This window comes from Panicum virgatum, chromosome 9N (assembly GCF_016808335.1).
Source record: "Panicum virgatum strain AP13 chromosome 9N, P.virgatum_v5, whole genome shotgun sequence".
NCBI classification, from domain to species: Eukaryota; Viridiplantae; Streptophyta; class Magnoliopsida; order Poales; family Poaceae; genus Panicum; species Panicum virgatum.
The window spans coordinates 9045635-9061958 of record NC_053153.1 but is presented as its reverse complement, the minus strand read 5'-3'; the positions used below and the strand labels follow the sequence as shown (position 1 = coordinate 9061958).

Genomic DNA, 16324 nt, shown 5'->3' with positions numbered 1-16324 from the left:
TCTTTTATTATTTTTTTGAAAAAAGAGAAAAAAAAGAAAGATAATTTGATTTGCAAGGGGTCGGTTTCCTCCTCGCCTCTCTCGAGTGCTGGTCAATTTCGAAATGAAAAAGAAAAGATGGAAAGATGCAGAGAGGGACGCCTCCTCATCGCTTTCTTTTCCCATCAGCGGCAGCCCCCCCTGCTCCCCTTTAGCTGCTGCTTTCCATCGTTTTTCCCCTGCGCTGCGCCAGCTGCTGGATAATACTCGACACGATCGACGTCTTCCATTCGACACTATCCAGTATCTAGCTACGACCTACCTAGCTGCTCGTGCAGGAGCTCGATCGTATCCCGATTATATATTCACTAACGCTTGAAAGCAGCAGCTAGCTTGGCCGCAGTGCATGCGAAACGGACACCAATTCCACAAACTTGTATCTACCTACGCTTTGGAAACTTAAAAAGTCTAGCTGATGCCAAATATAGTGCACAGGTACCTCGACCAATTTTTTTAAATTCATCAATCGGTTTGAGAATAGAGAGAGAGAGAGAGGAAGAAGTGGAGATCGATGGATGGAAAAGGAGAGGGAGGGGGGGACAAATGAAAACAAGCGTACGACATCACCAGCAGCAACAATAATAACTTAACCACAACACAACAACGACCCCGATTATTAAACGCGGTACAAGCAAGGAGCGCAAAAGAAAAAGAGGATCCCAAAGGAGCAGCGAGAGGGAGAGGGACAGCGACGTCTTCCTCCACCCTCTGGCCTCTGGGGCTGGGGCTCCGCCCCAATTCCAATATCAGCAGCCGCGCGCGGCAGGAGGGATCAGCAGCAGCAGCGCCGGGCGCCTTGCTTTGTTTTTTTTATACACCAACCGGCCTCCCTCCCCGCGCGCCGCCCTCCTCCCTTTCGGAACCGGAAGGCGATTGCACAAGGCCGCCCCCGACCGGACAAGGAGGGGGAGGGGGGAGAGGGAAAAAAAATATAGTTAGTCACACGTAGCGCACAGGAGGGGGGAGGGAGGAGAGGGATTGTTTGGGAGATAAAGAGATTTCGGGAGACAAGGAGAGAGGGACAGAGATGGAGAGGAGCAGACGGTCTCGGAGGCAGGCCCTTTCACCCCCAAGCCCGGATAACGATGTGCTTGCTAGTTCCTTCTTCCTCTTAGGTTAAGGTAAGCGCAGCCAACGGGGAGGAGCTAGGGGGTTCCTCATCGCTTCGTCTCAGTTCGTTGCCCCGGCCGACCGATCGATTGCTCCGATCGATTCGGGGATGTTTGTTCATGCGATTCTGGGAGTGAAGGAGGATTTGTTTCTTCTTTTTCGATTTGGTTTTTTGGGAGAGTGTAATTCGCCGGTTCATCGGGTTGTTGGATTCTTTTTCTTTCTTTTTTTTTTTTGGTTTCGTGCCTTTTATTTCTGGTGCGTTTCTCTGATACGAAGCTGTTGCGGTTGCTGGTGGTGGTGAGCTGTGCAGGTAGCTTAGCTGCGGGAGGAGCTCGCGGACGGGATCCCGCCGACGATGATGACAGTGGCGCCGCCGGCATGGGCATAGCGGCGCCACCGTCTCAGCCGGGACAGACCACCACGTACGTGAGCCAACCCACCAAGAGCAGCGCAGCGATCTCCGGCCGCCCGGCCACCGCGAGTTCTATGTCCCACTCCCAGGGATTCCACCAGGGCAGCAGCGGCGTCTTCGGCTACCCCTCCGGTGGCTTCGACCGCCCGGACTCCAGCCAGGACCACCCGCAGCAGCACGTGGCGCAGCAGAGCCGCCGCGACAAGCTGAGGGTGCAGGGGTTCGACCCGGCAGCCGCCGCCGGGCACGGCCTGCTCCCCATCGAGGGCGACGAGCACGCCGAGCCCGGGGCCATGTACGAGCACGCGGCCGCCGCCGGCGCATCCAACATGCTCTCCGAGATGTTCAACTTCCCCGCGCCGCCGTCGGGGCCCTCCGCCACCGAGCTGCTGGCCAGCCAGATGAACGCCAACTACCGCTTCGGGCTACGGCAGGGGCCCGGAGCGGTGGCCGGCTTGTCCGGCGACGGCGGTTGGTTCGGTGCTGGCGCGGCGGGCCGTGCTGGCTTGGTCCTCGGTGGGGCCAACATGGGGTCGTTATCGTTAGGTGAAACGTCCTCCTCGAAGCAGCAAGGCAGCATGGCTGGCCTGGCCACCGACCCGGCCGCCGCGATGCAGCTCTTCTTGATGAACCCACAGCAGCAGCAGCAGTCGAGGTCGTCGCCGACGTCGCCGCAGCCGTCGGACGTCCAGCAGCACCACGAGGCGTTCCAGGCGTTCGGCGGCGCCGCCGCGGCCCCGTTCGGCGGCGGCGGCGGCGTCGTGGAAGGGCAGGGCCTGTCCCTCTCGCTGTCGCCGTCGCTGCAGCAGCTGGAGATGGCGAAGCAGACCGAGGAGCTGAGGGTCCGGGACGGCGTGCTCTACTTCAACCGGCAGCAGCAGCAGGGCCCGTCGGCGGTGCAGCAGCAGCTGCCGATGGCATTGCACGGCCAGGTGGGCGCGCTGGGGCAGCAGCTGCACGTGGGCTACGGCCCCGCCGGCGTTGCGGGCGTGCTGCGCAACTCCAAGTACACCCGCGCGGCGCAGGAGCTCCTGGAGGAGTTCTGCAGCGTGGGGCGCGGGCAGATCAAGGGCGGCGCGCGCGGGGCCTCGGCGTCCAACCCTAGCGCGGGCAAGGGCGGCGGCGGCGGCGCCTCCAGCTCCGGCGCCGCGCAGTCCCCGTCGTCGGCGTCCAAGGAGCCCCCGCAGCTGTCCCCCGCCGACCGGTTCGAGCACCAGCGCAAGAAGGCCAAGCTCATCTCCATGCTAGACGAGGCACGTCCACCACTCGTACCACCGTCTCTCCCCCTTCCCCCTCTTGCATGCATGGCTGCATGTTTGCTGACGCCATGGCAGCTAGCTAAGCCCCGGCCGACGACGCCGCCCCTCGGTGGCGGCGCGGCGGCGCTAGCTAAAGGTAGTTGCGGCCGCGGCGGTAGGTGTGGGCAGTGAGATCGAGCTAGTAGTACGTATCAGTACAACCGATGATCCAGAAGCGGCCGGTACGGGAGCTTGTTTTTTACCGCCAGGTCAGTCATCCCTGGCAGGTGGCCGCCAATGGCATGAAGGCTGCAGCAGCGGCAGGAGCAGGAGCCGCCGCCACACGGACTCCGAGAGGGATATGAATCTCCCAATCATAGTAACATCGATCCCGGCCCGTCCCATATGGCTCCATTTCTTTTTGGGCGGTTGTTGGTGCCGCTGCATTCATCGCCTCCATTTCTTTATGCTCCGCCTCCCCTCCGTCCTCTTCTCTCTCCGTATCCCCACACACACACTCTCTAGCTCTCTTTCGTAGCTTCTCCCCCCATTGCTATCATCGCATCTCAACATAGGAGTTATGTTACTGGCTGCTAGTAGATTGTGGTAGTAATTGTTTATGCCTGCCGTGCGTGGTCACTACCTAATTTTTACACGTAGTATAATACTCGGGTGAAAGCTGCAGTCATGCATCGATCCATGTTAGCATCAGCTTCTTCGAGCTGAACGCATCACGCCATCACATAAGCTAGCTGGTGCATGCATGCAGCTATCTCTATAGCCTGGAACAGCAGTCATGAATTACAATTGGCGCCGCTGCAGGGAGGAAGTACGAGAGGTAGTAGCTGCTGCTACATGTGTCACAAGATCCTATACTAGCAGCTGGTACTACTAGCTAGTACTACATGATTGGCGAGCTAGCTCGGGAGCTCATCAGCATCAGCTGGAGCGGCGGCTTGTTGGGCACATGGTGCAAGCAGGTCACGCGCGCGCACCGGTAGATGCGTCGATCTGGTGGCTGGCCGGCTCGTGCATCGATCAGCAGCAGCTCGGCTGTTGCCAAATGCCGGTGGGCCTCGGCTGCTTTTGTTCCTTCTACGATCCCCCCATTTCCTCATAATTGTGCCAGCGACACATGCAACGCCACGCCCATGCCTTAACTGCCGCGCCCGATCGGGTTTTGTTTCTTGCACTATTCGTGCTCTCTCCTCCATTGCCTTCTTCCATCCATCCATCGTACGTGCTGCTTAGCTGCTATGCTATGCTAGTAATAACTAATAAGCAGCCGCTCCAGATCGACCACCGATCCATTTTTCTCTCTTTTTTTACTATAAATAAGTTTTTTTTTGCTTGATGATGTTTGGAGAAGTATATAATTTTTGTTTTCCTCCATGATCTTGCTGATGATTTTATTAACAATAATTTCCGTTTGCTTATTAATTTGATATAGGTGGACCGTCGGTACAACCACTACTGCGACCAGATGCAGATGGTGGTGAACTACTTCGACTCGGTGATGGGGTTCGGCGCGGCGACCCCGTACACGGCGCTGGCGCAGAAGGCCATGTCGCGGCACTTCCGGTGCCTCAAGGACGCCATCGCGTCGCAGCTGCGGCACACCTGCGAGCTGCTGGGCGAGAAGGACGCCGGCACCAGCTCGGGGCTCACCAAGGGTGAGACCCCGCGGCTGCGCGCCATCGATCAGAGCCTCCGCCAGCAGCGCGCCTTCCACCACATGGGCATGATGGAGCAGGAGGCCTGGCGCCCCCAGCGCGGCCTCCCCGAGCGCTCCGTCAACATCCTCCGGTCCTGGCTCTTCGAGCACTTCCTACACCCGTACGTTTCTGCTTACTTCTTCTTCTTCGGTCTTTCTCTTCATGCTGATCGGTATCGATTGATCTCCATGACTCGATCCATGCATATGCATGTACTAGTAGTAGCTAGCTAGTCGATCCATGAGGGCATGCAGCCAGCAGTGCTCTCCTAGGTAGTCTCTCCCTGCCAGTATCACGGGCGTCTTCTGCTTTGCTTTTCCCGGCCCTCTGCTAGCTGGGAACCCCGTCGGCCCTCCCTCTGGCTGCCGGCCGGTTCGCTGCTACCTGTATGTGCTTTAGCAAAAGCAGTAATTTTTTCGAGATCCACGCTAAAAAACGCCATGCATGCCGGGGACTGTGCGCCTGTGCATATTCCCCCCCTTTTGCCCCCCTCCGGCCCGGGGTGAACTTTCCCGTCATTGCAGAAATTTACCTTTTCTTGGTTTTACTGCGGTGGTCAGTGCCCGCCCGCCCGCCTGCATGCCGAGATCCTGCTGCCTGCCGGACGCCCGCCCGCCCCCGCCTGCAGTCCATTCCATCTCGCCCTCCGCCGCTCGAGATCGAGAAGGCTGCCCGGCTGCTCGCTTTCGCGCTAGCTGCACGGATCACCGAGGAGCCTTTCTGCCGCGACGCATGGGCGGCCGGCGAGCTGGCCGAGATGATCGGGCAGCCGGCGGCCAGCCTCAGCTCCTTTTGCTCTCGCTCCATGCATGCCGGGCATCGGAATCCCGGATCCCGCTGCCGTGCTGCCATTGCCGCCAGCGCGAGGTCAGAGCCTCGCTCACAGAGAGGGGGGAATATATCGGCCTCGGAATCCGCTTCAGCTGCATGCGGCATGCAGATCGCTGGTGCCTGCGTGCATGGGTATCAGCGCCCGTCCGCGCACAAACATACGATCACAAACATAATGCGCGTATGTTTGGTGAACAGTGCAGCGCGCGGTGTTCCTTCCTGCGCGCGGCTTCTGCTGCTGCCGCGCGCGTTCGGGTTCAGCCCGCAGCAGCTAGGCTAGGCAGAAGATAGTGTGCATGCTGCCCAGCAGCAGCAGCAGCCAGCAGCCTTGGCGCTGGTCCTTTCCTATGTGCGCGGCGGTCGCTGCAGGTGCAGCTAGCGCAGTGTGTTTGGCGTGGTGTGGGAATGATTCTCTTTCTCTCTTAGCTTCTCATGTGTGTGCATGGCTGCTGCCCCTCTCTCTCTCTCTCTCTGCAGGTACCCGAGCGACGCCGATAAGCACCTGCTGGCGAGGCAGACGGGGCTGTCCAGGAACCAGGTGAGTTTGTACGCTTGCGCCCGGCCCATGCACAGTTGTTGGAGTCAGGCAGAGCTTGGATTTCACCGTGCTCGCCTACCTAGACCTAGCTGCTTGCTTGTTGTTTGCTGGAGATACGTACCCTACGCACACGCATGCACGCATGAGGGAGTGCCTATCGCCTACTGTTGAGAGTGGCAGTGGTTTACCTGTTTGTTGTACTCTTTGTTCTTGCTAGTTTGGATGCGCTTCTTTTTGGCATCCACTCGAGATAATAGCCCATATGTAGCCGTCTGCATGCGCATTGTCGTATGCGTTGATAGCTAGCGTCTCAGAGCTCTGATTGCGACCACTGGAATACTTAGGCTGGATGATCTGATAGAGTTACCTGAATGCTGTTAATTAATACAACTAATGCTTCAGATTAGTATATATAGCATCTCTTCTCGTATTTATAAAAGCTGTATAGCTGAAATGAGCATTTACTTGCTGGTAATAATTTGTCGACACCTTATCAACATCTTGGAATATGCCACTTTGGCCACCTTGTTGGAAATTAAATGGTTTCAAATAATATTGTGCATATGACACAAAATTAGATTGGAAATTAAATGGTAATAAGTCGATAACCCCATGCGTGCAACAACCTCTTACAAACTGACTAATAAATTTTATAGAACGACAGAAGGGACCCATTTATTTTCAGATAGTTTCTAGAAACTAACTAATATACGCATGCATATACCTAGTCTATATATAGATGCTACACATATAGCATATGACTGTACAAAACTCTTGAACTTAATTGTATCGAGAACTCGATTTAAATTGCTACAGGAAATTATTGAAATGCTGCATGAGTGTCCACATATTTAGTATGCACGATGCATTCGGCTGAACCCTACCGTACCCCAGCTCCTCATGTTTATGTTTTTTTTTATATTTCAGCTCTCTCTCTCTCTCTCTCTCTCTCTCTCTCTCTCTCTCTCTCTCTCTCAGTCTCTTTTGTTTCTTTCCTGCATGCACCTACGTGGTCCCTCCACAAGTGCCCCTCATGTCTACCAACTTAAGGGCACTGGGTCATTATCAACCGATGGCTGCATCGTAGAAACATTTCCTCCTCAGCACTTGCCCAATGTGACAGCGCAAACCTGGCCCCTCTTCAGCTCCCTTTGTCCCGCTATCCCTTCCTGCTGTCATCTCGAGTGAAATCTATGGGTATGGTGATTGGGTAACATTAATTTGTTATACATTAATTTGTTATAGTCACTTCATGTATCTAGGGTACAATAATACACATACATTATTGGGCCCGCTCCTTGAACAATTTTTTTACCTTAGATTTTGACACCATCCTCATGAACAAAATTAATTCCAGCAGCTTCACTTGTTGACGGTTATATATCTACTAATGTAATGGGAAAACTAAGTTTCTCCTTGCTTTCTACAAGGTGGCAACTGGCAACTCTTCTATCATTCGAACTTTCGAAGTCATCCAAAATAACCTATCATGTTACCTAGCTATATATATGCACAACATATGATTTCCATCCATTTTTTTATGCTTCATGTGGCATATTATTGTCGATATGGAAAGCAACTACACATGATGTAAACAATAGCTAGCCGTTTCTTGGAAGAAGTTAGTAAGGATCACCCCTTGGTTGCACCGTATGGACATGCTATATGCCACATATGTGTCCAACCATCAGTAGGTACACCATCTATTCCAAAGTTCAGATCAGCTAGCTAACTTGTTTAAGTAGCTAGTAATTGACCAGTCCACCTACTTTGATCCATATACAGAAAACTTTTCCTTATTAAATTTATCAGTTGGTCTAACTTTCACAGCAGATTATATTGTAGTTTTTAAGATGCTATCATTGATTGTGTCAACATTGTTGACATCGTTTAAACATCTATACTACCAACATAGCATTTAAACTAACGTGCACCTAATGATGGTACCTTTTCATGTAACCAACTACTATGCATGTCTTTCATCTTGAAGCAAAAATAAAAGTTAAATTGTTTGTATATTTGTCGTTGTGTATGTATATGCCTTTAATGCCATCTAATCTTGTTTCTAAATTTCTTGTTTTCAAACAATTGAATTCAACTACATCTTATGAATTTTGTTCGGGTGCAACTCATTAGATTTTTTTAGACACAACACCTAATTGTATTTTTTATAATATACAGTTAGTAAAATGCAATTTCTTCATGCATGTAAGCATATATTATAACAGTATAGCTAAGAATATATATAGTGATGTATTCATTATATAGTTTAATAATAATTGTAGTGTCTATATAAGTAATAAATCTTCAAATTTTTAAAAGGTGTGGATCCTTCGTCATTTCTTTCTCAATCAATGGTTCCTGGATCTTCTGTATGATATTGGATTTGATAAGTTGAAAACAAAGGGGCTAAATCCTTTCTTTGAGTATATTTTAAATATAAGTTTGAAGTTATTTCTGATGACTTGAGCAAAATATTCACCCTGAACCCATTCTAAGTTGATTCACTATCCTTGTTCGACGATTCATGCACAATGCTAACATTTCCAAAAAAAAAAAGTAAAATCAGCTAATGCATGTTTCATTGCTGCTCGTATGTGTAAATTATTGTCTTTTGGAGCTTTTGAAACTATTTTGCACCTGAAAGGACCTACCTGCTGAATATTGGATATGCCCCACCATCTATGCATTCCCCCAACATCATATAGATCAAATTCATACAAAATTATTTTTTCTACGATATCAATTTTAGTTTATCTAGTATTAGTGAAACCATCATAGGAGAGTACATACAGCAAACAAAAAAACACTACTAACAAACATTCTGCTTCAAGGAACATGTAGATCACAATATCTTTTTGCTAAGAACTATATAAGAGCGAACAAGAAAATCACTAAAACAAAGAATGTTCTGATAATTTTCTGCATTTTAAAATAATTTCATGATTCCTAATTTGATCTGACACTTTAACAGTTGACTTAGTTTAACATGGACTGTTTCAATTTGTTCAATTATAGCATCATTACTAACTAGTATATAGCATGGCTACAAAATAACTTGTGTTGACATTCGCACACAAAACTATAGCAAATGGAGCTTAATTAAGAGAACAAACTAGAGTGTAGTGATTCTCATCCAAAATATGAACTGTAAGAAAAAATTAAGAGTGTAGCATTATTGTAAACCCATGGTTATTATGTAACCATGGCTAATTACTTTATGTGTACTAGCTCTTCATTTAACCATGTGCAGGACATATGTACATACCCAGAAATCAAAACAAAGGCAAACCTGTGCAATATTACAAAATGAAGTAGCTAGATCCAAAACATTTGGACACAAAAGAAACAAGACAATGGCAGGATAAACCTGAGACATGACAGTGAGGACCGGGTAGCTAGAGCTAGATAAGCAGCTCCCTAGTAGCCCTATACGTCCCTGCAGCTAGCATACATGCACGCATGGCACCACAGGCCGTGCATGGACCCCTGTCCCTGCAATAATTTGTTTGCTTTCCTTTGGATCAACTCCAGGTCTCCAACTGGTTCATCAACGCCCGTGTCCGGCTATGGAAGCCCATGATCGAGGAGATGTACCAGCAGGAGTGCCGGGAGCTCGAGGGCTCCTCGGCCGGCGGCGGGGGGCCCGAGTCCGGCAACGACCCCTCGGGCGCCGACGACACGCACTCCCCGACCACCACCGGCGCAGTAGCGCAGCAGCTCCCGCAGCAGCACGGAACGGCGGTGCCCGGCATGATGCTGCACAAGCCCGACCCGGGCACCGCGGGTCCCTCGGCGGCGGACGCGGCCTTCGTCGGGATCGACCCGGTGGAGCTCCTCGGCGGCGCCGCGCACGTGGGCGGCGGCGCCGACGACCTGTACGGGCGGTTCGAGCCCGGGGTGAGGGTGCGGTACGGGCCCGGCGCGACCGGCGGCGGCGGCGGCGACGTGTCCCTGACGCTGGGCTTGCAGCACGCCGGCGCCGGCAACGCGGGGCCCGACGGCACCGGCCGGTTCTCCTTGAGAGACTACAGCGGTTGTTGATGCTTACATATCGCTACATCACCTTTCATGGCTCATGCATGCGCGCATCTATCGTGCATTTGGAACAGTACTGAGGAAAGATCAGGAGAGAGAGAGAGAACAGTAACCAGGAGAGAGAGAGAGAGGGGGAGGGGGAGAAGGGCTGAAGGAGCTAGACAAAGAGAGAGATGAGCATCTAGAAAGAGAAAATTTGCAAGGTGCTTGGAGGGTGATGCATGGGATGGGATATATGAATATGAGATCATTCACAAACCTCCTCCTCCGATCCTTCTTTGCCTAGTTCCGAGATGATTCTTAATTTACTTAGCTAGCAGATTAATTCCTTTTGTTAGGCATTATTGTTGGGGGGTTAAGGATAATTAATTTGTATACAGCAAAGGAAGCAGATAGGGAAGTGTATAATTGTTTAGTCACACTTTTTTGTTCTATGTTTTGCATTTGCCCGTTTTTGGTTCTGGTGTACCAATTTTTTTTTCTTGTACTCATTTATTTCTTTCCCTCTCTGTAACTAAACATAAGAGAAACACATGCATACATATGCATATACGTAAATACATATATTGGTAAATATTGGGATACATATAATATGCTCGATCAGATGTATGCAAAAGGCTATACAGGCCAAAAGAGGAACATATACTCCAGTACAAGTGTGGCCCGAGAGTTGGCTGGCATGTACGTCAATACGTGCAAATTGTGCGTGTCTCTTCTCTTCTGCCCCATCTTTTGGGGGAACCCATTGATGCCCCATGTCGGGGATGGATCGGAGCGAGCTTCCTTTCCTATCAGCGTAAAAACACCATAAAATCCTGTTCAGAAGACTTGAAACCTTTGGTCTTGGAAACTTCTAATTTCTGTGGAAATAGAGCGCTGTTTCCAGAGATCCACTAAAACAGAGAGCTGTCTTTTATGCAAAGAATCTTATAGAATTTCTTATTAAACTGTTAGACCATCAACCCGTGTGCCAAAAACGAGCTTGCAATATTTTTTAGTAGACATATGGATAATATATAGTATGTGGTCATCAATGGCAATGGCATGATGTTTTCTTATATATCGCGCTGCAAAGAATTTATGAGCGATAACAATTGCAGATTTTTAATTTTTTTTGTAGTAGTATTTGTGGGTAATTTAGAAATGGGTATTCGCATTCTTTTTTTTGGAAAGATCCGGACATGTTCCGGCGTTAATTGATAAGAAGAGAGCAAAGTTCGGGCGCCAGAGGTGCCCGATTTACAAACCTGCAAGAGACAGGTAGGGGCATAAGAAAAGCCCCACACCAAGACAAGAAACAGCAAAAAGATTACTCGCTAAATCGCTGATCTACTAGCACCGCCAGATGCTTGGCCCCCGCCGACATCCACATCATGGCCTCTTCTTTTATGTCATCAATAAGCTTACTTGCTGGCTTAAGGTCGCCATCAAAGATACGTCGATTTCTCTCACCCCACAATGTCCAAATGGTCTGTATGGCCAAAGAACGGGCGCCCTTGGCTTGTGGACCTGACAGCGCTCCATTCAGGTTGTGAAACCAGGAAGGTAGGTCATCTGTAGCTCGCTAATTCGCCGGATCAAAAGAGTGGCAGTGACACCAGTCCCCCACGGACTTCCACACCATGACACCAAGCAGGAGAAAGGGCATTCCGAGAACAGGTGCTGCGCCGTCTCCAGGTTTCTCACACAGAGGAGGTAGAAGTAGCTATTAGGCCATTCACGCATCAACAGGCGATCAGCCGTCCAAAGCCGATTCTGTAGTAGTAGCCACATGAAGAACTTGCATTTAGAGGGAGCCCAGATATTCCACACCAACTTCGGGAAGGTCATTAGAATGCCACCTTCAAATTGCATTTCATAAGCTGATTTGGTCGTATATTCCCCTGAAGCTGTTCGTGTCCATCTGATTGCATCCGGCTCTTGGTTGTTGCTGTCGAAATTGACCTCGTCAATGAGCCCCCACAGGTTGACAAACTCATCAAGAAGAGGTGTAGTAAGGTCATGAGACACATCTCTTATCCATTGTTCATTGAGCAAAGCATCAGCCACAGTTCGATTTTTCCTCTTGTTGTGCTTGTATAAATGAGGGAAAAGCAATGCAGGCGTCTTTCCATTAACCTAGCTGGACATCCAAAAACTTGTTGTGCGACCGTTGTTTACTGTGACTGTTGTTGTCGCCGCGAACAAGGCAACATCCATTTCATCAACCGGCAGTTCCATTCCCACCCAAGGTTTGTCCGACGCGACCAATTGGAACCAAAGCCAACGTAGCCGGAACGCACGACTGAAACAGTCGAGGTCAGTGATACCCAGACCTCCACGCTCAATGGGCCACAACAAACGCGCCCAGCTAACTTTGCATTTGCCGCCTTGGAGTTGCTGATTTCCCGCCCAAAGGAATCGCCTTCTAACCTTATCAAAACTCTTGATAAACTTCTTTGGTGGCTTGAGCACCGTCAGGAGATAGACAGGTAGGGAGCTCAACACTGATCTGACCAGGACCCTGCGGCCCCTTGGATTCAGAAGCTTGCATTGCCAGCCCGACAACTTTGCTAGTGCTTTGTCCTGCACATGTTGTATGTGCGACAATCGCAGACGACCCATCACGATTGGAATGCCGAGATAGGTAATCAGGAAGGTAACTCGCTGTCCTGGGAAAGCAGAGAGCGCACTGTCTAAATCAATATCCTGACATATGATAGGCGCCATCGAGCTTTTCTCAAGGTTGATTCGCAGCCCTGTTGCATCGCCGAAGAACTGCATAATCTGAACCACCATGTCCACATCGTCCTTGATCAGATTTATAAAAACCACCGCATCATCCGCATAAAGAGATAGGCGAATGTTGGCGTGACGCCCACGAAGTGTAGATAAGGATCCCTCTTCAGTGGCCCGCTGAAAGAGCTTCTGCAGAGTATCCATTGCCCAGATGAAAAGGTAAGGGGATAAGGGGTCACCCAGCCGTAGGCCGCGCCAGTGCTTAATCAAGGGTCCAGGGACCCCTTTAAGCAGTACCGAAGATGAGGAGGTTGTGAGTAACATTGCCAGCCAGTCCCTCCACCTGCAAGGGAATCCCCTCTTTTCCATCAATTCGAGCAAGTATTCCCAAGAGACCAAGTCGAAAGCCTTGGAGATATCCAACTTGAGCAGCAGAGCCAGCGTCTTCGTTCTGTGGTATGCTCTAGCAAGATTCCTCACATAAAGGAAGTTGTCTTGTATACATCTTTTCTTGATGAAGGCACTTTGTGAGTTTGAGATAAGTTTATCCATCAGCGGGGCAACTCTTAGCGCCAGAACCTTAGACACTAGCTTTTGGAAGGAGTGGATCAAGCTTATAGGCCAGAAATCTTTTACCCCGTCAGCTAGTTCTTTTTTCGGCAGCAAAGTGATGGTAGCCGTGTTCAGCTTGGGCAGTGGACCAGTATGCAGATTGTAGAGGCAATGGAAGGATGCAATCACTTCAGATTTTATGATAGGCCAACAGGTTCCGTAGAAAGCCCATGTGAAGCCATCCGGGCCCGGGGTCTTTTCAGTTGGCATTTGCAAAATAGCACTCCAAATTTCTTGTTCAGAGAACAGATTATCAAGGTCATTCAGTGGGAAGTGATCAAAGGCAAGTGCTTCCCAAATGAAAGTGCGAGTTATGTGCTCGTTGGAGCCCAAGGTAGAGTGATGAAAGATTACTGCTTCTTTAGCTTCATGAGACCAAAGCTGGTATCAGGAGACTTTGGGTTAATTCTTCTAATAAGGTATGCTGGTAATTTATAATCATATAGTAGGGGTATTTTGAATTTATAATGTTTGCAATAATTATTAGAAGAGCCCACCAAATCGATAGTCGGCCCCTTTTTTTTGGGAGAACTTCTCTCATTTCTAGATTATGCGTCTATAAGACGTGCGTTAGATGTAGATGTTGCATGAATGCCGATTATTCAACTTCATAATAAGACACGTACGCAGTACGCTGACATTGGAGGCACCATCACACAAGGTGGCTTTCGGTATTTATCCACATCGCCGCTTCACTGAAAGAGTACGTACTCATGGTGAATTTAGTATGGTGTGCATGACCTTGGCACCAACTTTGTACGGACGAGTGCGTAGTGAGTCCGAAGGTTTCCTACAAGTTCCTCACAGTGTTTCAAGGAGCAAAATTAAGCAAGCCAAGCCATAATCTTTTTGTCACACAAGCCAGCAACCCGTAGCAGAACGACGCGTGGGTGCCCCCAACTAATCGCAGATTGGTAGGTAGCCACCGCCATACTGGCACTGGTCGGGCTCTCCCCTCCCCTCCCCTCCCCTCACCCCACCAGCAAAATCTTCGCTCGCTTCCTCTCCGCGACCCGTGAGGCCAGAGACCGCAAGGGCACCACCGGGAACGCCGAAAGGAACAGGCGGCAGCAGCAGCAGCGTGCCGTGGTAGTGCACACGGGCACGCGCGGTGGCACAGCCCAATCACTGGCGGAGCTACAGCTCGGCCAACCTGGGCATGCACCCCGTGCCGCAAAGATTTGCAGCCGTATAAAGGCTGATCAATTGGCCGATCACCTGTTTAGCACTATATATGATCGGAGTGGCACTATCTATTTGCAGTTTTTTTTTGTTGCACGACATGCTGTGAGTGGATTTGTGTGCAAAAGGGTAGGTTGCTTAGGTTTTGATGCAAAATTGATGCAGCAAAATCTTGATGTTATCCTATTTTTTTCAACGCAAAATGATAAACTGGAGCACTTGTAGGGCACAACTTATATAAAAAAAACCAGTAGAACACACATGTGTGTACATATTAATTGTCACAAGGCAAATTGGCCCCTAGAAATTAATCCTAGCTCCGGCACTGAGCCCAATCAATTGGGACCGTCCGTCCGTTGGTCACCTCCCGCCTCGCTCTCGCGCGCAGGCCGGACGCGGGCGCGCGATCGCGCGGTGACGAGGCGTGGCGAGGCGCGGCCCGCACGGGCATGATTGGGCGGTTCAATGCTGGAAATGGTGGTTGGGCTCGGCGCCTGGGCGCCCCGTGCACTCGGCGCCCGCGGCGACGGGGCGGACAGGGATGCGCGCGCCAGTAGATTTGTTGCCGGAGGAGGTCAGGAGCAGGGCGGAGCCGTCCCATCAATGCGGCGGGGGAGGGAGCATCGGCGGGCGGATCGGCGGATCGCTCGCTCGCCCGCCCGCCCGCCCTCCTCCTTGGGGGCGCCTGGACGGCGAATCAGACGATGGATTGGACGGTCGAGGCGCCGGAGGATTGGCTGGCTGTCCGCTGTCGACAGGGAAATGGACCTCGGCGCGCACGCTAAACACCTGGGGGTTTAGGGTTGATTGGCCTGCCCTTGATTGACCCTTGCCGTGAGAGGTGACATGTCATGGGTTACCGCGCGTACGATGGCAATTGGCACTGTGTCCATGTCCGAGACCGCCGCCCTCTGAAGAGAAGCAGAAGCTTCTGATCTGAAGCGACTCTCTGGTACGGTGCCGGTGCTAGTCAAATTCAAGGACGTCTGACACAGCCTGGGTGGCGGCTTTCCATTTCTGCGCTGCACGGCGACCGGTCGTCACCTGCTTGCCCGGCTCTGAACGACAAGGCAGGCACGAACACGATCTCCTCAGATTTGCTGTGCCAACCATGCGCGCACTACTGCTCGGCGGACGGGCCTCATCGTCCACCCGCCCGCCCGTCCTCGCCGCTCCCACGCATCCACAATCATCTGCGAACCATCGGCACGATCATTGCGAGCCTAACCGAGCCAACAACCGACTTGTCCGGCGCTGAAGAATGCTAATGCAACCTCAAGCGATTCCATTCCCACGTTGCTCTCGCACAACACCACGGGGATGGTACTCCTACCCTACCTCATGACTGGATGATGCTAGGCCTTATTGTTCCTTTGCACCTTTGCAACCAGAATTCTAAAAAAAAAAACTCTGCAATGACCGTCCAGCCGAGCGGTCCGGTACCTGTCGCAGGTTGCGTCACCTCTATCGGATTCAGAATAGCCACTCGAGACGGTGACCTACCAGTCTACCACTTTGGGCAGTACTACTGCCCAGGACACCCTGACCACCAAATGTCCAAATAGGCATGTAACTTCCTTATCAATGTTTCTGTAAAGGGCAATGTCTAACAGTACAGGTCTACTAATAGGGTACCCAGGCTGCCAGGCACAAGCTTTTCACTAGGAGTACGACTTCGCAACAGGTTAGCGTTCAAAAGCACGCTTGCTTTCATTGAAGCTCTGCTTTAGCTGCACGCTTCCGATTGAGAGCAGGCGGCGGACGACCAGTAGTTGGCGTTGGCGCGACAGTTGCAACAAATGTCAGTACAGGAACCAACCAACCATATTTGAATTACAGAACCTAGTAACAATGTTTAACTAGGAGGAATCAAATAGCTACTATGTTG

The 16324-nt window shown here is 50.9% G+C and overlaps 1 protein-coding gene across 1 annotated transcript; it reads left to right on the top strand.

The window, feature by feature from the left end:
• The first annotated feature begins 686 nt into the window (after positions 1-686).
• On the top strand, positions 687-10510 carry LOC120692455 (BEL1-like homeodomain protein 4). The gene is made up of 5 exons (XM_039975760.1): positions 687-1160; positions 1463-2817; positions 4253-4638; positions 5826-5886; positions 9421-10510. The coding sequence occupies exons 2-5, from the start codon at positions 1531-1533 to the stop codon at positions 9928-9930; spliced, it is 2244 nt and encodes a 747-aa protein (XP_039831694.1). The 5' UTR covers positions 687-1160; positions 1463-1530; the 3' UTR covers positions 9931-10510.
• Positions 10511-16324: the final 5814 nt, after the last annotated feature.

Bases quoted from the DNA above. Each gene is read 5' to 3' on its own strand.
- LOC120692455 (XM_039975760.1), top strand. From the start codon at position 1,531: ATGGGCATAGCGGCGCCACCGTCTCAGCCGGGACAGACCACCACGTAC. The intron at 2,818-4,252 runs GCACGTCCACCA...AATTTGATATAG, and splicing joins TCATCTCCATGCTAGACGAG to GTGGACCGTCGGTACAACCA. The intron at 5,887-9,420 runs GTGAGTTTGTAC...GATCAACTCCAG, and splicing joins CGGGGCTGTCCAGGAACCAG to GTCTCCAACTGGTTCATCAA.